General features: G+C 35.6%; 1 protein-coding gene across 10 annotated transcripts in view; it reads left to right on the top strand.

The window, feature by feature from the left end:
• Positions 1-23,174, top strand: part of ARFIP1 (ADP ribosylation factor interacting protein 1) — a 137,917-nt gene that overhangs the window by 63,548 nt on the left and 51,195 nt on the right. For 8 of the 10 annotated variants that reach the window (XR_005370906.1, XM_038559042.1, XM_038559044.1 and 5 more), the window contains 3 exons: positions 11,231-11,339; positions 16,339-16,434; positions 18,222-18,334. Coding sequence is in view for 9 of the 10 variants with exons in the window: in XM_038559042.1 (XP_038414970.1) it covers positions 11,231-11,339; positions 16,339-16,434; positions 18,222-18,334 (318 nt within the window). In the remaining variant the exon portion in view is untranslated. The remainder of the gene's footprint in view (positions 1-11,230; positions 11,340-16,338; positions 16,435-18,221; positions 18,335-23,174) is intronic. The other 2 variants (XM_038559050.1, XM_038559048.1) reach the window with 1 other exon arrangement.

A 23,174-nucleotide genomic window follows, 5' to 3' on the forward strand; every position in this document is an offset into this window, starting at 1 on the left:
TGCCCTCACACTTTTTTGGGACCATTGTCCAACTATAAATTACCAAGCCTGTATCAAACTACCAACTTTGAGCTTCTTTTTTTTTTTTTTTTTTCCAACTTTGAGCTTCCTACAAGTATATTAAGGAGGAAAAAAAAATCATACACCTTTACAGATTGTTATAACTACAACCCATCATTCTGTATCAACATAGGTAGGCAAGCTCATGCAATAGATTTTATTTCACTTTAAGTATTTCATGGTTTGGGTGGCGCAGTGGTTTGGCGCCTGCCTTTGACCCAGGGCGCGATCCTGGAGACCCGTGATCAAATCCCACGTCGGGCTCCCGGTGCATGGAGCCTGCTTCTCCCTCTGCCTGTGTCTCTGCCTCTCTCTCTCTCTGTGTGTGACTATCATAAATAAATAAAAATTAAAAAAAAAAAGTGTCTCATGGTTTGTATTTTTAAAAAGCGGGGCGGGACGCCTGGGTGGCTCACTGGTTGAGCATCTGCCTTCGGCTCAGGGTGTGATCCCGGAGTCCCAGGATCAAGTCCCATCGGGCTCCCTGCGAGGAGCCTGCTTCTCTCTCTGCCTGTGTCTCTGCCTCTCTCTCTCTCTCTCTGTGTCTCTCATGGATAAATGCGTAAAATCTTAATTAAAAAAAAAAAAAAAAGCAACAAACTACATACCATGCCATTATAGACTATGTTTTTAATGAGCTATGAAAACTCATCTTGGACCTTACATATCAGTTGAAAATGAATTGCAAACTGAACATAGAATCATTTCAATCTCTGAAAGTGTGCCCAAGAGCATGCAAAAGGTTAATGACACCTAGAATAATGGTAATAGTTGAGGATGTGGCAAAGCCCTCAATAAATACTTAGGATTGACTAGAAAGAAGGTAGATGATTAGGGTGGAGAAGACGGCAGTAAAGTCCTGTGGCCCACAATGAAATGCGGGATAGGAGTCAATATTGTACAAGTATGGAAAAACAGCTCTACAACAGAGTTCCTTAAAATGTAGGCACAGGATTATCTGCATCAGAATCACCTGGCTTATTTGTTTGAAATTCTGCCTCCTAGGCGTCACACTCCCAACTTAATGAGATCAACATGGACAGCTGAGAAGAATCTGAATTTTTATAGGTTCTTAGGAGGTTCTTACCCAAACTAAAGTTTGAGCCTGGTAATTTAGACGTACCAGTGGAGAGCTGAGAAAATGTTGAGCTTGCCTTTTATTCGCTGATAAGTAGAATGTTGGAGAATAATCATCTTTGACTTGAGGTAATTATGGAGGGGCAGAAAGGCCACCACAAGGAAGCTAGGATGTTGCAGTAGTTTACGGTAGGATTGGGGATATGAAGATCTGTTAGAAAAACAGCTTTGCTTCTAGCAGATATTCCTTATATGCAGCTAACTGTTGAAACAACATGGGATTTTTTAAAAGGTTTTATTCATTTATTTGAGAGAGTATGAGGAAGAGGGAAGGGTAGGAAGCAGAGAGTAGACTCCCCACTGAGTGAGGAACCCACTGTGTGGCTTAATCCCAGAACCCTGGGATCATGACCTGAGCCAGAGGCAGACGCTTAACCAACTAAGCCACTAGGTACCCCAACAAAGGGGATTTTAAATTACCAAAATTCATAGAACATTTAACAGAAATTTTCAGTTTATTTCCTTAAAAATTATGTAAATATTTTGGAAGGTTTTATCCATTTTGAGGAAGGAGATAAAATGTTTAAATTGATAAAATTGCTAGTAAAGGAAGTATTAGTATTATATCTACTAGACACTAGGAATGAATACCAAAGGGGAACAAGGTAGATAAGCAACCTGGTCTTAGCTTTTGCAGTATGCAAGAAGAGAGAATATAGAAATTAATTTATAATTTAATTTTAATATTACATGGAAAGTAATATACTAGGCCAAATGTAGCATGGTCTGAGTACTGGTATGAAGAGTATGGAAAGATTACCTGAGGAATTGCCTAGCAAATTGAATCTCAAGGATGAGCTGGCCAAATGAATAAGGGTAAGGAATGTTCCCATCAGAGGCAATTATAGGAGCTGAAGAAGGTGTAAGACTATAGAATTGAAAATTCACTATTGTTGGCGGTGCCTGGATGACTCAGTTGGTTAAACCGTTAAGTGTCTGCCTTCAGCTTAGGTCATGATTCTGGGGTTCTGGGATTGACTCCCTGAGTCACAATGGGTTCCCTGCTCAGTGGGGACTCTGCCTCTACCCCACAGTTGTGTGCATGCTTGTGCTCGCGCTCTCTCTCTCTCTCTCAAATAAGTAAAATCTTTTAAAAGATTTTAAATTCACTATTGTTGGAGTGGAGAATGTGGGGCAGATGTGTGAGAAATGAGGCTAGCGAAATAAGTAGGGGCCAGATCCTGCAAAACCTTAAAGTCATGTTGAGGAGTTTGGGATTTTACCTAAAAGGTAAAGGGGTAAAGGTGAAGGGGTTGGGGGCACTAAATAATGTAAAAATGAAATCAGATCCACATTTTAGAAAGTTCTACCTGCCTACAGTTTGAAGAATGAATTTCAGGGGTGACAAGTCTAGAGATACCAGAGATGGATCAGTTAGATTGCCAAGGGAAGTAGGGAAGTGAGAGTTAAGATTTTTCTCTTGTAGAGAACCTAAACCAGTAAAGAACAGCAGACCATTTTAAAAGATGAAGGTAAGAGGAAAACAGGGAGAACATAGGGTAAGGGAACTAAGAAGAGAGTTGATGTGATATATAGAGCACTTGGAGAATCCTTACAGATTGTTGCTGGTTACAAGACACATTTTGAGAATCACTCTAATTCAAGACTTCTCTCATGGGCAGCCCTGTGGCTCAGTGGTTTAGCGCCGCCTTCAGTCCAAGGCCTGATCCTGGAGATCGAGTCCCACATTAGGCTCCCTGCATGGAGCCTACTTTTCCCTCTGCCTGTGTCTCCGCCTCTCTCTCTGTCTCTGTGTCTCTCATGAATAAATAAATTTTTTTTTTTTAAATGAATAAATAGGGCAGCCCCGGTGGCACAGTGGTTTAGCGCCGCCTGCAGCCCGGGGTGTGATCCTGGGGACCAGGGATCGTGTCCCACGTCAGGCCTCCTGCATGGGGAGCCTGCTTCTCCCTCTGCATGGAGCCTGCTTCTCCCTCTGCCTGTGTCTCTGCCTCTCTCTCGTTCTCTATAAATAAATAAATAAATAAACCTTTAAAAAAAATAAAAAATGAATAAATAAAACATTAAATGCTGAGTATTAACCTAATGCTTGAATAGAAAGTTAACTTTAGTTTTATTTCATGTTATTGTATAATTGTTAAGCATGACTTTGCTAAGTTCTAAACTTTGAATTGAATGTCAGTGACATAAAATGCAAATTAGAGATTTTATGTTGTTGGTTATAGTGGGCTCACTGTCTCTGCAATACATTCTGGAAACCATAGGGGTAAATGCAGTAACAGTTATTTAAAAAGTTACTAAGCTAAGCCCAGCCTTATAACTGAAAAACTTTAAAAAAAGAAATTGATCATGTAAAGGCATATTTTAGACTTTTGTGAATTATGCTAAATTATATTACTCAGAGAATGTGTATGTATTTTACAAAAAACAAAAACAGTCAACAGGCTCACAAAATACTGAATGTTATCTTACAAGTTCTACATTCCTCTCACAAAACCCGTATCACTTTGTGTTGCACTCAGCTGCTAGACAACTATCAAAATGATAATTCTGTTTAGAATCTGAATGGACCCATTTGTACCACTTTTGGTTAGGCTCCTTCTGTTGATGACAGTTTAGACATAGAAAGGCCTTAGTGCTTTTCAGATTTCACAGCTGTTTTACATAAAGGACTTTCTTTCCTGGAAAAACTTTTGTTTGTTGAGTAAAGGACCCCTGGGAGATCATTAAGAGGGGTCTGAGGGGATGTAATATTCTCAGACAAGTAGTTGTTTCTTCTAGAGGCCATGCAAGAGAAGGTGGGAAGCATCCCTGTAACTTCTTGAAAACTTAGGTATTCAGAGATATCCATCATGTTTACTATGTAACCTCTTACCAACTACTACTACTTTATCTCCTTTCTGGGAATTTACACAATACTTTGTGATATGACAGATGATTCAAATGAGTTATATTCTTTTCAGATAAGTTTCAAGAATACAGCAAACAAAACTGCCCTGGACCTGTATGTCATTTTTATTTTGTTTATGTGTGCTTTTTTAGTTCTCATATTTTGAGAGGTATCTTTGATAGTTATTTTCGTGGGGAGAGCTAAAAAAGTTGTCAAGACTGAGCAAGGCAACATTCAAAGAAACCATTCCAAAAATAGTTAATTTTAATGACCAGACACGCAAAGTTTAAAAAATGTCTTGGTAGTTTGGCAGTATTTATTTTGTGAGTGATATGTCTCTCAGAGAGAAAAGATTATCTGTTTTTAATGCAAATATGAATAAGAGGATTAATATTTAAAACTAGAAATCACTGACTTAGTATATTAAAAAATAAACTAGAGGAGATCCCTGGATGGCTCAGAGGTTTGGCGCCTGCCTTCGGCCCAGGGCGTGGTCCTGGAGGCCTGGGATCGAGTCCCACATTGGGCTCCCTGTGTGGAGCCTGCTTCCTCTGCCTGTGTCTCTGCCTCTGTGTGTGTGTGTGTGTGTCTCTCATGAATAAATAAATAAAATATTTTTTAAAAATTATAAAAAAAATAAAATAGAAAGGTAAAGATCATTTATTCTGTGAAATGAACAGACCCAGAGATTTGGTTTTAAAAAAAGAAGTAAATAAAACTTAATGTAATGATTTTTGTTTTTAATTCTAAGTTATCTTCAAAACAATATTCAAATGAAGAGAATGTTGTCCTGTGACAAGCGGTCTTAAGTGACCCTAGGAACTAAGTGAAAAGGAAAGAAAGAATTAATTGCTTTTGTATTATTAGGAAATCACAGGTTGAGAATGTATTTGTGTTAGTGTTTAAACTTCAGCAGATTCTGAAATAATGATTTTTAAAAGGTATTTCTTTAAATTTTTTAGAAAACATAGAAGCTAAAATAAATTCCAAGTCTCTAAAAAACTACTTGTAGCTGTTTACATTTACCATACGTTACAGTTAATACTGTGTTTTTAAAGCCTAGTCCTAACTATATTACTAGTTAGTAACTAAGTGATACATTTTTGTGTCCTAGTTTTTTCATCTGTAGAGCAGTAGTGATAATACCACTTCGTATTATTGTCAAGATTAAAGAGAGACTATACAGGCGGTTCTTGTTTTATATAGATTCAATATGCATTAATTTCAGTTACCACAGTTTAATTAAATGATGCCAGTCTTCCGACAACACATCTCAGATTTAAGTCTCCATAGTGTATTAACTTTAATTGAATAAAAAACAAACTTCACTGCTAGCACTGAAGTCCATAAATCACTATGTGAATAACAGAGGTGAATCATGATTATTGACTAATCATGTCACTTCTTTCACAGTCTCTTGGTGATTGGTCACTGCATATGTGTTATTCAACTCATACAGACAGCAAACCCTGTGGTAGTATTACCCTCTTGTCTCTGGGTCATAAATCCGTGTGACATTTTCTAAAAGTGGATGATCAAAAGAGAATGGATGAATAAAGATGGAAGTGCAGCAAAGAATGAAAAATGCTAACACTGGAAAAAGTGAAATTCAAATCAAACCTAAATGGAGTTTTGGAAGAAATAGCTGACTGTAGGGATGTTGACACTGCTACTCTTGGAGAGACCCTAGATTTGTTCTGGAAGAACTTAGTGAAGCCTCATTGAATAACATAAACAAGGAAAGAGCTTTAGCTGTGACAAGAATTTTTAAAGGTCATGGAATAATCAATATTTTCCATGAATCACTTTATACAGTTTCAGCTTACTTGATCATTTTTACAGTCCTGACCTGTAATGCAGAGTGAGGGCTGCCTATACGTTCATTAAAGTGCTTAAAACAATTCCTAGCATGTAATAATTGTCCAAGAAATGTCTTTCACAGTAATTATTAGCAACAGCATTGATTAGTTGTAACAATTATAGTAAAGGAGAGGGATGCCTAACGTTAACAGGTGGTGAAAAATACATATTGGGTGCTTTGCCTATATTAACTAGCTCATCTGGTTTTCATAGATTTTATAGAACTCTGAATTAATTTTTAGCCTCTTTTTACTGCTGAGCAAACATGGGTTAAGCAAGTTTTTAAGTATTTGTCCAGGATCACACAGCCACTAACTAGGAAAGCTGGTATCCAAATTAGGTCTGTCTAAATTATCTTTCCAGGTCTTCATGTTCTTAGTAATAGTTGATTCTTGATTAGATTATGATACTCTTAAAAATGATTTGAGTTTTTGCTATTAATAAACATCTTTAAAATATGCCATAAGAAATTCAGAAGGTAATTCCATAAGGAATTCTAATTAGGATGAAGAAAGCAAGAATAAATATTTGTAGCTTACTTGTGTTTATTATTGTGTTATTGTGTTGTTATTTTATGTTTATTAATTTTTTTGTCCCCATAATGATTAGCAGTAAGACTTAAAATTTTTAAAAAATTTGTTATAGCTTTGCTTGGATAACACATTGGAGTAGGTATCTTTTTTTAAGGCCAATTTGAAGAGATGTCCTTGGTAAAACTAATGTTAATTGGTTTTCTGTTTTGGTGTAGACCTGTCACCTCCATTGAATTTTACAGCAGTTTCTTTTGGTTTTGCAAATGAATAACTCTGCATATTACGTATGCATTGGTTTTACCACTATTTTTTCATGTTTTTGTTAAATATTAGATATAAAAGAGTATTGACACAAAATGTATAAGATATAAAGAATAACAATATTAAATGAAAGGCATCAACATTAGAAGAGATAAAACTTTCTGCGTGTAAACAGCGTGGTCTTGTATATAGAAAATCCTAAGGAATACACACGCACAAAAAAAAACCTATTAGAACTGATAAATTCAGCAGAGTTATGAAATGCAAGAGCATTATGCAGAATCCAGTTTATTTTTAGGGGATAAATAATGCAAAAAAATTGAGGGGGAAAAAAATCCACTACTCAGGAGTATGTGCAAGACTTGGACACTAAAAGCTGTAGAACATTGTTGAAAAAAATTAAAGATCTAAGTAAATGGAAGGACGACATCTCATGTTTATGGATCAGAAGACTTAACTCATTAAAGTGGCAGTGCTCCCCAAATTGATCATATTCAACATAATCTCTATCAAATTCTCTTTTTTGTAGAAATTGACAAACTGGTCATATGTAAAATCATTATATCCAGAATAGCTGAAAAATCTTGAAAAAGATGAACAGTTTTAGGACTCACTGATTTTAAAACTTACTACAGAGCTATAGCAATCAAACAATATGGTACTAGCATAAGGAAGACATAGGCCAGTGGAGCAAAATTAAGAGTCTAGAAATAGACCCTTACATTTGTGGTCAGTTGAGTTTCACCAAGGGTGCCAGGAGTTTTCAATGAGGAAAGGATAGTCTTTTCAACAAATGGTACTGGGACAACTGGATATCCATATGTAAAGAATGAAATTAGATGCAGACCTCACACCACGCTCAAAAATTAACTCAAGGGGCACCTGACTGTCTCAGTCAATGGAGCATGTAACTCTTGATCTTGGGGTTGTGAGTCAGAACCCCACATTGGGTGTAGAGATAGCTTAAAAATAAAATCCTAAAAAAATTAACTCAAAATCTATCAAAGATTTAAATGTAAGAGCTACAACTATAAAATTCTTAGAACAAAACAACAGGTATAAATCTTCATGACTTTGGATTAAGCACTTTAATTTCTTAGGTAAAACACCAAAAGCATAAGCAACTAAAGAAAAAATAGGGATCCCTGGGTGGCGCAGCGGTTTAGCGCCTGCCTTTGGCCCAGGGCGCGATCCTGGAGACCCGGGATCGAGTCCCACGTCGGGCTCCCGGTGCATGGAGCCTGTTTCTCCTTCTGCCTATGTCTCTGCCTCTCTCTCTCTCTGTGTGACTATCATAAATAAATAAAAATTTAAAAAATAATAATAAAAAAAATAAATTGGAGTTAATCAGAATTTAAAACTTTTATGCTTCAAAGAATGCCACGAAGAAAGGTAAAAGGCAGCTCCTAGAATGGGGAAAAAATATTTGCAAATCACTTATCTGATAAGGGAATTGTGTCTTAAAACTCACTTGGCTCACTCCCTCACACTGCTTTCAGGAATCTGCCCACCCAAAGGAGCACTTTTTGCTGGTCACTCTATATCTCTTTTATCCCGCCTTAAGAAAACAAACTTATTTACCGTTTTGTTACTTACAGTACTTATTATCTGTCTTATATTTATTTGTTTACTATCAGGCTGCTCCTCCTTCCTTCTTCAGTGTGAGTCTAATTTGGGCAGAGACCCTTTGCTACACTGTTCCATCTGTAGTGTCTAGAGCAGTGGCTGTCATTGGTGTTCATTGAATGTTGGCATAATGAATAAATAAATCCTTCATGTTCCACAGCTCAAGCAGTACCTGCTCTTGTCATATTTGGTTTTCATAGATTAAGTCCCTATTCTGAATTCCTCTGATACCTATTGTCTTTACTTTGGCAACAAGTTCAACTTTTACATTAATATTTGTATATCTTGTCTCTCCACTGAGGCAAGGACTATACCTTACCTTTTTCTTTGCCTAGAAAGTCTAACATAGAGGGAGTCAGCAAATACTCATTAAATTTTTTTTAATACTCATTAAATTTAAAGATAAATTTATTGCTATAGCAGCTTCTTAATGCATATGGTATTGAATCATAAGTCCTTTAGTTCATTCAATAAATTCATTTATTCATTCAACACATATTTATTGGATATCTACTATATCTCAGGCACTATTTCAGGTGCTAAACATATAGCTAAAACAAAATAGGCAACATCCCTGCTCTCATGAAGCTTACGGTATAAAGGAGAACAGATAAAAATAAACACAAATACTGAGTGATATCTGCTATAAAAAGAATAAAACAGAGTAAGCAGACTAAGGAGTTCTAGTGTGAGACTATAAGAGTTGGTATTTTATTTTTTTAAGATTTATTTATTTTGGAGAGAGGGGGGAGGGGTGGAGGGAGAGAATTTCAAGCAGATTCCCTGCTGAGCATGGATCCCCCCAGTGAAGGGCTCAATCCCATGACCCTGAGATCATGACTGGAGCCAAAAAGAAGAGTTCGACACTTAACCAACTGAGCCACCCAGTTGCCCTGAGAGTTGCTATTTTATATGTTGTCCTGGGAAAGTCTCTCTGGCAAAAGAAACAAGCCCTGTAGATGACAGGTAGAAAAGCAATCAGGAAAAAAGAAAACCCAGGAAATACAAGGCTCTGAAACAAAGACAGCTTTATTGTTTTTGAAGGAACTGCATGGCTGTAATGCTGAGGCTGGTAGGAGATAAATCATGTAAATACCTTGAGAACATTTAACAGTCTGGGCTTTCTTTTTTCTTTTTCTTTTTTTTAAGATTTTATTTATTTATTCATGAGAGACACAGGCAGAGGGAGAAGCAGGCTCCATGCGGGGAGCCTGATGTGGGACTTGATCCCAGGACTCCGGAACCATGCCCTGGGCTGAAGGCAGACGCTCAGCCACTGAGCCACCCAGGCATTCCTGGGCTTTCTTCAAATGAGATGGGAGGCTATTGGAGAGCTTTTGCAAACAGGATAATTTTGGTTGATGTGTGGATTTGAGGTGTGTGTCTTAGATAGAAGCAAGGAGACCAATTAAGAGGTTCTTGGAGTAATCCTGTCAAAATATGACAGCTTAGCTTAGATCATAGTGGTAGCCGTGGAAGTGGTGAGAATTGGTTTCATCTTGGATATATTTTGAAAGTGGATCTGATAGAATCTGCAAATGGTTTGGATGTGGATGTAAGAGAAGAAGAATCAAAGGTAACTCCTAAGATTTGGACTAAGAGTTTGGTAGTGGAGATGCTGTTAACTGAGAGGAGTGAAAACATAGGTGGTATTATTTTGTTTTGTCTGTTGGGAATTGTGGATTTACTGTAGAACCAGTTAGTTTTGGACACATTAAGTTTGAGATGCAAATTTAATATCCAAGTTGAAATAATAAGTATGTGACCAGATATACTGGAGTTAAAGAGGGAGGCCTAGGTCAGACACCTAAGTTTGGAAGTTGTCAATGTATAGATGGTTTTTAAAGCCCTAAGAATCAATTAGATCACTCAAAAAGTGACTGTTTTTTTTAAAAATTTAGACTTTGCCAATTAGAAAATTTAAAGTGTTCAGGTTCAGTGCAAGTCTGCTTAAGATTCTCTCTTCCTCTTCTTCTGTCCCTCCTCCTGTGTACACTCTTTCTCAAATAAATAAATGAATAAAACCTTTTTTAAAAATTTGACTTTGCCAATTAGAAAATTTAAAGTGTTCTGAGTTTTCGAATTGTAACTGTACATTATATGTGATGTGATGTGGTACCATATTAAAGGATTTCAAAGAAATATTTTTGTTTCAGTGCATCATTTGTCATTATTGTGGGAAACCAGTAGAATCCATTCATAGATGCTAATTATGAAAATTGGGTAATTCCTCATATCCAAGCCAGAGAAAGGAAAGGACTTTGGGAAATCTGTGTTCCTTGGCTTTCTCTCTATATATATTTTTTAAACCATTATAAACCATAAGACTGAATGTGGAATATTATATTTATTATAGCTAAGTTCCAATTATAAGCTAATTTGCAATTGGGTTGACTAATATCAGTGTTTAACATAAATCTAAATAGCAGAAAATTTCCTTTATTTCACCCTAATTAAATCAAAGGAAAAGTAATATTGCAAGTGAATGATTTGTTTATACTGACCATTAGCCAGGTTCATCATGATTGTATTAGACATCAGTTTTTACACAATAGACATCTTAATTCTGTTCTTTAAAATGATTTTTCTGATGTATCAATAGCTTAGGAATTTGAAAATTGAATTTTTATATCTGCTTGTTGCTTAGTTCTAGAATAGTGGAAGTATTTTGTATTTAACATATACCATAACCTCTTAATAACAAGTCTTGCGGAGTTTGTTGCTGTTTACATATTATAGAATGTATATAGAATTCCATTACACAATGCCACAACAGCATTCTCTACATAGTAGAGAAAAAGATAGTTTAAGATGGGAATAAAAGGACTCCATCATGCTGAATTGCTATGTGGTGTGAGAGTTTTTTTACAAAGATTTTCTCTTTTATTCAAATGTTGCCAAGGATTTGAAGCGTTCGTTACCAGCTGGACTTGGTCTCTCAGAAACCCAAATTACATCTCATGGCTTTGACAGTACCAAAGAGGGGGTTATTGAAGCAGGAGCATTACAAGGTAAGAGCCCACCTATTTTTAAAAATGGCTGGGATGGAGGATGGGAGAAATGCATCAAAAGCTACCTTTATTAATAAAGCATAATGAAGTCCTTTGATTCTGTGATAAAATGCTGATTTTGTAAGCATAATCTTTTTTCTCTTCAATTTAAATAATTTTAATTGTTTTAGTAATCTTCTTTATGTAAATAAATCATTATGTATTTATACATTTATTTGTATATATTTATATGTAATTTATTTCTATAAATACAGCAGAATTTCACTGATTTGGTTTTAAAATACTAAAGTAAAAAAATAAAATGCTAAAATAAAAATTAAAACACTATATCAAAAATACAAATTTAAATTATTTTAGCTTTTTTTTAATTTTAGCTTTTAACTACAAAATATGTAAGTCAGTATTGTTTTGTATAAATACATATTTCCTATTTCAAAGCAATTAGAAAAATTGCTTTTATTTTTCCTATTATACATTCCATATAAGAGGTCTCCCAAGACCACCCTCAGATTCAGTAATTTGCTGTGAGTACTCACAGGACTCAGTTTATAGTCATACTCATGGTGATGATTATTACAGGGAAAGTATACCAAACACAGTTAGCAAGAGCAAAGGATGCCTGAGGGAGCCTGGTAAACTGGGCATACTTGAAAGGGTCTTCTCGCAGTGCAGTCACACAGGACATTAGACGGCAGTTGTTAATTATGCTTAATTCCCCCAGCGGACTATGACAACATGTATGAATTATTGCAAACCAGGGAAGCTCATTAGAGCCTCAGTGCCCAGGGTGTTTATTGGAGATTGCTCGAATAGGCACCCTCTGCCTAGCATGTACCAACATTCCAGACTCCCAGGTGGAAAACAGGCACTTAGCATAAACCACATTGTTTGTATAAACATTCAGGCATAATGAGCCAGTCTTAACCATTCCAAGAATAGAGGGAATCTTCCCAAAATTTAAGTTTCCAGATGCCAACCAAAGGCCAGTTGTGTAGGCTGGTCCCTTTAAGGATAAACAGATGTGCTATGTTAATTCTTTTCTGCACATATTTCATATATAGGTCTATTTTTAATATAAAGGAAAAAGTTGCATCCTTTCAATATTCTTGCATTTAGTAACCTTTTTCAAGTGTTTTTTCATTTTCATGTGAATGAAAGTAAAACCATGTAAACAAAACAAAAAATCATGTAAACATTTCGATGTAAAAAGGAATTGTTTTGACAGAGCAATAGTTAAAATAGTTACTATATTTGATGTTCAGTGAAGTATATTAATTTTTAACACTTCATTATAATTTCATAAAATGAAAAAATCTCTGCTTCGCAATCCTTAGCCCTCTTGTAGATAATAGTATTCTGTATTTTTATTATACTAATAGCCAATACTTTATTCAAAAACAACTTATATTTTGAAATATATTCTTTCCTAAATAGGTCCTGCAAATAAGCATTTAGGATAATCCAGAATAACCATCTCTACTCTAGGCTATAAAATAAATAAGCTACCTAGAGACATCATTTTTTTTTTACCTTTTTCATCCTTATGTTCAGAAAAATAAAACCATAGAAAGGTAGCATATGTGTCAATATCTTAGTAGTCATTTTATAGCATTCTGACATTCTTATCTAGGGGATAACTTTAACTTTGAAAGGGTTGACTGAGTGCTTAAAGAATAAAAGGCGTATTTTGCATGATGTGACACCATTTTTGGACCAGTCACCAGTTTCCAAATTTCAATGTCAATAGAGAATTAAAAAATGCTTTTACCGTTGAGATGTTTTAAGCATTCTCAATGAAATTACTTAACTGACATTTGGTTTAATCTTTTTTCCCTTAGGTAGTATAGTATTATACAATGATTAAAATCAACTGACCATTATAAACTGTTGTGCATAAGCATGGAAATGCTGATGAGTTTCACTTGCTAGTTTCACATCCTAGTTCTTCACAGTGAAATAAAAAATATGTTTCATGATAATGGCAGTAATTTATGTTTCTTTGAATTGACGTCATGTAACATTTTTTAACAGGATATTGTTGATCATTTATTTTTTCATGAGAAACACAGAGAGAGAGACAGAGACATAAGCAGAGGGAGAAGCAGGCTCCTTGCAGGGAGCCTGTGTGGAACTTGATCCCAGGACTGTAGGATCATGACCTGAGCCAAAGGCAAATGCTCAACTGCTGAGCCATCTAGGCGTCCAGAAAGTTGGGGGTTTTTTTGTTTTTTGTTTTTTGTTTTTTAGAAAGTTGTTTTTGTTTTTGTTTTTTAAAGATTTTATTAATTTATTCATGAGAGACACAGGCAGAGGGAGAAGCAGGCTCCTCGCAGGGAGCCCGACGTGGGACCCGATCCCAGGTCTCCAGGATCACGCCCTGGGCTGAAGGCAGGCGCTAAACCATTGAGCCACCTGGGCTGCCCAAGATTTTAGATTTTTAAGAATTATTTTTTATTGGATATTAGTGAATGATTTTAGTAACTAGTTTAGTCTAAATTAGTGGGTTTTGTAAAGGGTTGAAGATATAGAGAAGTGATAATATTACCCTTGAAAGGAAAAGGAAAAGGCTGAAGTACCCAGTTACCAGGGTACTACATCTTCTGCTGTTTTAGTTTGGAAAATTCTGTATCATTTGTTACATATATTATACACATCTCCCTCTATGTCATTGAATTATTTCTTATGCAGGACTAATAAACAGTAATAACCAGAACAACAGAGCTCTGTTTCTGGGATCATCAAGAAATGGAATTATAGTAGTTGTCTTTTTTTTTTTTTTTTTTAAACATTTGCTCATATAACAGAAACCCTTGTGCCTTAGATAGTAGAGATAGTCTTTGTTTAAAATGGTGATTTGGTGATTGGGGGATGCCTGGGTGGCTCAGCGGTTTAATGCCTGCCTTCCACCCAGGGCATGATCCTGGAGTCCTGGGATCGAGTCCCACATCGGGCTCTCCGCGTGGAGCCTGCTTATCCTTCTGCCTATGTCTCTGCCTCTTTCTCTCTCTGTGTCTCTCATGAATAATTAAATAAAATATTTTTAAAAATAAAATAAAATAAAATGGTAATTGGATTGGATAACCTTTTAAAATGCCTTGCAACTCAATAAGTAACTTATGGATTGGTATTTTTTGTATTGAATTTAATAATGGAGATTTTAGGATATGAATTCAGAGCATCTGAGTCTGATAAGCTGTCTTAACCCCTCTGGGTTTAGTTTCTCTTGTAGTTTGTCAGATTTAGTTAATTTCTGTCATCCTTTCTAGTTTTAAATTTTATAGTTAAACAAAAAATAATAATAAATAAATAAATAGATAAATAAATAAATTTTATAGTTAAACAGATTTAAAGAGATAAATATCTCACTTTGGAAGGTAGTGCCAATCTATTTTGGTCTAGTGTATGTTTGGATTGTAATGTTAGATCTAGTTCAAATTAAGGTTTTCATATTATTAAAACTAGTGACTTTCTCCATCAGAACTGAGTATATCTGGGATATAACCAATTATTAAAACTCTAAGTAAAGAACTTTGATCTTGATTTCTGTCCTATTAGAACATTTTAATTTTAAATTTGATTCATTATACGATTTCTAGGGAACTGGGAGAGTGTAGTTGAAATAAAAGTACCAGACATTAAAATATTCTTAGCTGAATGTGGAAGGACATTTCAAGTGCAGAGTTAATTTAAAATTTAATGGTGTTTCATTGAAAAATTTTTTTCCTTTGGGACACCTGGATGGCTCAGTGGTTGAGCATCTGCCTTTAACTCAAGGCACGATCCTTGGATCAAGTCCCACGTCAGGCTCCCTCTGCCCATGTCTCTGCCTCACTCTCTGTGTCTCTCGTGAATAAATAAATAAATCTTTAAAAATTTTTTTTTCCTTTGATTCTCAAACTTAGTTGTATTTGACAGTAATCTGAGTGGCTTTTTAAAAAACTACAGATGCCTAATGTACAGCATGTGACTAGAGTTAATAATACTGTATTATATACTTGAAATTTACTAATAAAATAGAGCTCAAATAACCACAGAAAAGTAACCAAAAGTCGTGCTGGATATATTAGTTTGTAGCAGTTATTTCACAGTATATATGTATATCAAAATATCACATTGTACATCTTAAATCTTAAATATATACAGATATTTTGTTTAATAAAAATAATTCAATAAAAAATGTAAAACTGTAATTAAAAAAAAAAAAGCCACCCTACAGATACCCACTGATGATCAGTAGATCTTGTGGAGTGTCCCAGGTATATTTTAAGAGTTCCATTCTTATGATTAATTAGAATAGCACTCTACCTCAGGACTTCCAAACTTCAGAATACAGACAAATCACCCAAGGATCTTTGTGAAAATGCAGATTCTAGTTCACTGGGTCTGGGGCAGGGCTTGAGTTTTTGCATTTTTAATGAGCTCTCAGGTCAAATACTTGATGTGGGTTCCTTGCATCTGCACTATGAATAGCAGTGATCTATACTATGTGCTATTGGGTTTGTGATGTGAAATTTTAGACTACAATTCCCGTAAAGGTTGTGACTCGTTCACATTTTTGTGGATTTTAATTATAATTTTGATACATTATTACATACCTTTGTTTACTTAAGGAGCTTTCCTTTGAATGTAGAAGAAGCAGGTTATAAAATATTTACTTAAGCTTCAAGTCGTTCAACTATGGAGTTTGAATCACATTTTCTTAATTGGTTTGGAAATAGAGTCCAGGTAAAGTCCTGTTTAGACATGTTCTTGCCAAGTTTCTTCTTACAGTTAACGTGTTTTGTTTGGTTTCAACAGTTCATGAAAAGTTTCTACAAGAACTCTGCCTGAGTAGCATCCATTTATTTTTAGTCCATTCCTGCAAGAAAGCAAATATATTTAAAGTTTTTAATCCTAGTTTTTTAATATTTTAAGGGAAATATCAGTAAACTGATATTCAAAACGTGCAATATGTGGAGGAGGAAAAGGATTTTCATAGTTAAATGTCTACCCTTTCCAGGTTCCCCAGCACCACCATTGCCATCTGTTATGTCTCCCAGCAGGGTTGCAGCTAGTCGACTGGCTCAACAAGGAAGTGATTTAATTGTTCCTGCAGGTATTCACTGCACTGATTGGATAAAACCCTTGCTACTTCTGAAACTAAACCAATTTGCTTAGTTTCATAATCCCTTACTTTATATTCCTAGCTGTGGGTAATCTGGCTTTGTCTTTTGGTGGTTGCTTCTTTCTTTTTTTAACAATAATGAAAATAATCTTTCTAGCCATACCTATCTTTCTGGCTTTTCAGAGCTATTAACTATATATCTTAAACCTGAAATTTATTTCACTTTAAGATTAAAAAACATTGTAAGATTGGATTTATTTTAAATCATGCTTTCTTTACTCTGGAAAATATATATTCACTCATATATATTCACTTACTTGACCCTCTCAGCTTTGCAGCTCTGCTCTCTGTTTTCAGTTAAACAAAAAAGGAGCCTTCAACAATTGGGTTGTTCATTATTTGGAATGGGTCAAGTGGAAAATGTTGTGTCTTCCTACTTTCAGCCACAGCTTACAGATAGCTTGCAAATTGCAACAAAACGATATATAATTTACCAGTTATGCCCAATGAAAAATATTGGGGAAAATAAATTTCTTTACATTGAATTCCCTCTATGCTTTAATATTGCAGGACAATAAAACAGGAAAAAGCTGAACTATATATTTCTTTTAACATGAAGTGTTAACATTCTGTATTTTGTTTCGATGAGAATTTTTTAAATCTTAAATGTTTTTTATTTTATATACTGTTTTTTATCATAGGTAGTGGTAAAGTTGTGGCAAAAGCTGATCTGACTGTAGGAGTGAGAAAATAAGTTTTTGCTCTGACTTTAAAAACCATTTTTTTAGAGATTTTTCTCTTCTCTTTTACTGTTTTTTTTTAAATCATTATATAGTTTTTGTTATAAGTCAATAGTATCATAAGTATTTAACTATTTTCTCCTATGAAAAATATTTTACTATAGAAACTCTATAAGTGTAGAGTTGCTTTTACATCACTATTTCTTAATTGTTGGAGCAATGCACTGTCAGGGCTTTATAATGCCCTTATTAATTATGGCTTTTTGCAGGAGGGTGGGTGGTCTCTTGAGGAAACAAGGAAATACAATGTAGGTCTTGTTTTAGCCTAGCCTTTCATACTTCTGGTTGAATATTTATTTTAATGACTTTGAAATTTGAATTATATTTTTAAATCCTCCAAAATTATAGTAACCTCTGTTGTTGCTCTGTTCTACATCGTATGATGAAAGGAGATCACTGTGAAGAGTACATAACCTTGCCAGATTTTTACTGACACAGTTTTTTTAGGTTCATTAGGTTATATGATTAATTGTGGAAAATTTGTTTGCTAGAAGTAAAAATCTTATTTGGAAAAGAAGGCAACCTGGTTGCAGCATTTTCTTTTTTTAAGATGACAGTCAAACCACATAACATTTGTGTTGGATGGGCAGAAATATTTTTTAAGTATTTAGAAATTGTCCTCAGTGATCCAGGAAGTTGTAGTCTTTCACTTGCATAAGTAGTTTAATTTGGAGTTTTTTGGGAGTTTTTGTTTTTTAAGATTTTATTTACTCATTTGACAGAGAGGCAAAGCAGGAGGAGAGGCAGGCAGAGTCAGAGGGAGAAGTAGGCTCCCCACTGAGCAGGGAGCCCTGAAGTGGGGCTTGATCCTAGGACCCTGGGATCATGATCTGAGCCAAAGGCAGATGCTGAACCAACTGAGCCACCAGACATAAGTAGTGCATAAGTAGTTTAATTTGAACAGAATCAATGGTTTGGTTTTTTTCCCCTACTTGTCTTTATCTAGTTTTTGTTTTGTTTTTTGTTATGATCATGCAGGTGTCCAGAGAACACAGACCAAAAGTGGACCAGTTATTCTAGCAGATGAAGTAAAAAATCCTGCAATGGAAAAGTTAGAGCTTGTTAGAAAATGGAGTCTAAACACCTACAAGGTTTGTATTTTTTTTAATGTTTCCACCCTAACTGGCTCTAAGAATTTTCATTTGTATTTTTTTTTGTTCATTTGTATGTTATTCAAATTATTATTTGCAATTATATAAATATATAGGAGAGAATGCCACCTAAACATAAAAAATACAATTAGAAAATTAAGTATTTTGTTTTCTTGAGCTTTATATAAATGTAGTTTAAAAAGTCAGTAGCTAAAGAGTAAAAAAAAAGCTACAGGAATGCTTATTAATTGATAGCAAATAATTGAAGAAGAATCATATTGCCTTGGAACACATTTACTTGTAGAACTGCTACAGACCTGTCTGTCCCTACCTCCTGTTTTTGATGCTTTATAACAGGAGAATGTCAAAGAAGTATATTCATTTTTCAGAATTAGAATTCTCTGATCTTATTGTAATACCTAAGCATTAACTGTACAGACAGTACCACGTTGACAAATGAGTTGGACTTCAAAAATTTATTGTTGTTAGTTTCATTGCATCAGAGTAATTGGCAGCTATTTTTTTTGTGTGTGTGGCCTCTGAAAAACAAATAAGCAAATTATTGACTCTGTAGTATATTTGATGTATTAGAAATAGCTCAAGCCACAAGTCCACTTAGTACCTTTGAATCCTAACAGGGACAAGACAGTAGAATTTAAAGAACAGTTGGGGGGGGGACACCTGGGTGGCTCAGAGGTTGAGTGTCTGCCTTTGGCTCAGGGTGTGATTCCAGGTCTGGGGATAGAGTCCCACATCAGGCTCCCTGCATGGAGCCTGCTTCTCCCTCTGCCTATGTCTCTGTCTCTGTCTCTCTGTGTGTCTTATGAATAAATAAATAAAATTAAAAAAAAAAAAAAAGAACAGTTAGGGGCACTTGGGTGGCTTAGTCAATTAAGTGGCTGACTCTTGATTTCAGCTCAGGTCATGATCTCAGCATGATGAGATCAAGCCCCTCATTGGGCTACGTGCTCAATGCACAGGCAGCTTGAGGTTCTCTTTTTTCTCCCTCTGCCCCTCCCCTGCTTATGCTCATGCTCACTCATTCTCTCTCTCAAATAAATAAATAATCTTTTAAAAAATTAGTTTTAATAACAGTTAAGTGGAAGAAAACCTTAGTTGCTCAAGTTAGAGCATTGGCCATAATACACTTTATATTTGTGAATTGTTTGTGGCTGTAGTGGTTTGTAAGTTAGAAATTGTTTATATTTTTTTATACAGAGCACATGTCTCCTTATGTCTTTTCAAGAGTAATACAGAAGTGAATTTTATTCTTTCAATTAATACTTTTAAAATATGATCTGAAGTAATCTACAAAAGTACAGGTTTTCTTAAGATAATAAAAGTGCCCTGAAACGTGCTCATGAATCTTTCCAAAAATTCTAGTGTAGCCCTGAGAAATGCCAGTGGTAGTTGTCAAAAATTGATGTTCAGCATTTAGAACATCTAAATGATGTTCTCATTTAGAACATTGTATTTAATTATTGCTCCTTTTGTTATCAAGGATGTGGAAGGATGTGGATTCTCTTTTTTGGGGGGATTCTCTTATTCTATATATTGTTTCTCATTTTGTATTCTCGTATCACAACAGTTCACCCAGATATTCAAATTTCTACTTCATCTTCTCATCGATGCCACATATCTATTGTCATTAAATGGACTCTGCCTCCTTAATATTGTTTGAATTTATCCCTTTTTTCTCCATTCCAGCTTTCACAACTATAGTCCATATCTTTGTTACTCTCACATTACTGAAATAGCTTCTTGACAAAATCTGTTAGACTACATTTTCTACGCTGCCTAAAATGGTTCGTTCTTGCTTGAATTTGTTCACTTGATCCCATTGTCTTTAGAATGGCATAGATCTGACCCATCTACCTTCCCAACTTTATCCCCTGTTGCTCCTCTCTCCCACCCTTGGATCCAGTGATCCAACCAAATTCTCCAGAGATTTCCTAAATTGTGCTTTCTCACATGTCTATAACTTTGTTCATGAGACTGTATTTACCTATTGCTTAGAATTCCTCTTTTTGCTTCCTTTCATTTCACTTATGTGTCTTTCATACCAAACTGAGCTTCATTCATTTATTTATTAAATTTATTCATTCTGCCATTCCTTTGTTCATTTATTCATGAAATTTGCCTCTATCTAGTAACATTCTATAACCACACAATGAAACCTAAAGAATACAAGCCTTAGTGGTGCCTGGCTGGCTCAGTTGGTAGAACATGCAACTCGTGATCTTAGGGCCATGAGTTCGATGCAATATTGGCTGTAGATTACTTAAAAAAAAAATTAGGGGCACGTGGGTGGCTCAGTCAGTTAAGCGTCTGCCTTAGGCTCAGGTCATGATCTCAGGGTCCTGGGATTGAGCCCCACATTGGGCTCCATGTTCAGCAGGGAATCTGCTTCTCCTTCCCTCTTCCCCTACTCATTTTCTGTCTCTCTCTCTCTAATAAATAAAATCTTTTTTAAAAATTAATCAATTTAACTAATAAAAATAACTACCACCTTAAAAAAAACGCACATCTTATTTCTTTTTTTTTTTTTTTTTTTTTTCTTTTTTTTAATTTTTATTTATTTACTTATGATAGAGAGAGAGAGAGAGAGGCAGAGACACAGGCAGAGGGAGAAGCAGGCTCCATGCATCGGGAGCCTGATATGGGATTCGATCCCGGGTCTCCAGGATCACACCCTGGGCCAAAGGCAGGCGCCAAACCGCTGCGCCACCCAGGGATCCCGCACATCTTATTTCTGAACCAAGTTGTAGTAATTCCAAATTACAAAATTCAAGATTTTCTTCATTTGAATCTTCTTCTCTTGTGTCCTTTAGTTTATGGTTTCCTGTTTTGTTTTGTTTTTATATATATATATGCTTTTTATCTGTTCCCTGTTTTTTGTCTTTTACTTCTACCTGAGTTGAATCCTTAGGATTCCATATTTATCTTTTATATTAACATACCACATTGAGCCTTTTTAAAAGTTTGTGTTCTTGCTGCTGTGGACTGTGGGCTGCCAGGATCAGTGAAGGATCTCAAGATGCCTGGGCAAAAACTTGCTCTAAAAACCATTGACTGGGTAGCTTTTGGGGAGATCATACCCCGAAACCAGAAGGCCATCGTCAACTCCCTGAAATCCTGGAATGAGATGCTTACCTCCAAGTTGACTACTCTTCCTGAGAAATCACCTGCTATGGACTGGGCTTACTACAAGGCCAATGTGGTAAAGGTTGGCTTGGTAGATGACTTTGAGAAGTTTAATGCCCTGAAGGTTCCTGTGCCAGAAGATAAATACACTGTCCAGGTGGATACTGAGGAAAAAGAAGATCTGAAAAGCTGTGCTGAGTTTTTCTCTCTCAAAGGCCAGAATTGAAGAATATGAAAAAGAGCTGAAGAAGATGAAGAACATAATTCCATTTGATCAGATGACCACTGAGGACCTAAATGAAGTTTTCCCAGAAACCAAATTAGACAAGAAATATCCCCCACCCACCCACCAAAAAAAGAAGAAATATCCTTATTGGCCTCACAAGCCAATCGAAAATTTATAAACTTGAGTTGGAGAGAAAGCCCTGGCCCTCATATTATAAACATTGGAGATTAAAAATAAATAAATGAATGAGTGAATGAATGGTTTGTGTTAATGAAATTGACCAGCATTTAAAATGTTGTACACATAGCATAATGCTATATGAAGGAATTACTGTTCTTCTCAGAATGATTATTTTTAACTGAAATTTTTTTTCATCAAAACTTAAATCAGGATATTACAGCCTAAATCAGAAGAGAGGGGTACCTGGCTGGCTCAGTAGAGCATGCAACTCTTGATCTTGGAGTGGAGAGTTCAAACCCTATGTTGGACCTAGAGTTTACTTTAAAAAAAAATTAGGCATGCCTGGGTGGCTCAGTTGGTTGTGTGGCCAGCTATTGATTTTGGCTCAGGTCATGATCTTGGGTCCTGAGATTGGGCCCTGTGTCAGGCTCTTCACTCAGCAAGGAGTTGGTTTGAGGCTTCTCTCTCTCCCGTCCCTCTGCCCATTCTCCCACCATGCATGCTCCCTCTCCTCCTTTCTCTCTCTCAAATAAATAAATCTTTTTTAAAATTTTTAAAATTATTTTTAAACTTAAAAATACGTATAAACAGAAGAGAAAAAGAACATTCTAACTTTATGATTTTATTTTTTTTTTTAAGATTTTATTTATTTATTCATGATAGCCACACAGAGACAGAGAGGCAGAGACACAGGCAGAGGGAGAAGCAGGCTCCATGCAGGGAGCCCGACGTGGGATTCGATCCCGGGTCTCCAGGATCGCGCCCCGGGCCAAAGGCAGGCGCCAAACCGCTGTGCCACCCAGGGATCCCTAACTTTATGATTTTAATGGAGTTTATAGCCAATGTGCCTGGGCTAGCATAGGCTTCTTAACTTAAAGAAGCTCAAAGTATAATAACCTTATTGGGTCCCCTTGACTGCATTCTTGTGGCTTTTTTACCTTTTCATTCCAAACTGTGAGCTATGTAGGGCATTCATTGTCATTTGAATAATCCTTCAAGTATAGATTTTGATTTGGTTAATTTAGAACTGTACTTACTACCCATTTTATTGTTGAGCGACTTGATATGAGCTACAACTTTGATCTTCTTTTTCTTGGACTTCAGTTCCTGCATGGTTTTCTGCCTTTAATCTCTGTCTGTTTCTGTTCTCTAACAATTAACACTAAATAATTTTTGGGAAGATTCATGAGCATGTTTCAGGACACTTTTATCATCTTAAGAAAACCTATACTTTTGTAGATGATTTCAGGTCATATTTTTAAAGTATTGATTGAAAGAATAAATTGCTGT

The sequence above is a fragment of the Canis lupus genome, chromosome 15, assembly GCF_011100685.1.
Source record: "Canis lupus familiaris isolate Mischka breed German Shepherd chromosome 15, alternate assembly UU_Cfam_GSD_1.0, whole genome shotgun sequence".
Taxonomy (NCBI): domain Eukaryota; kingdom Metazoa; phylum Chordata; class Mammalia; order Carnivora; family Canidae; genus Canis; species Canis lupus.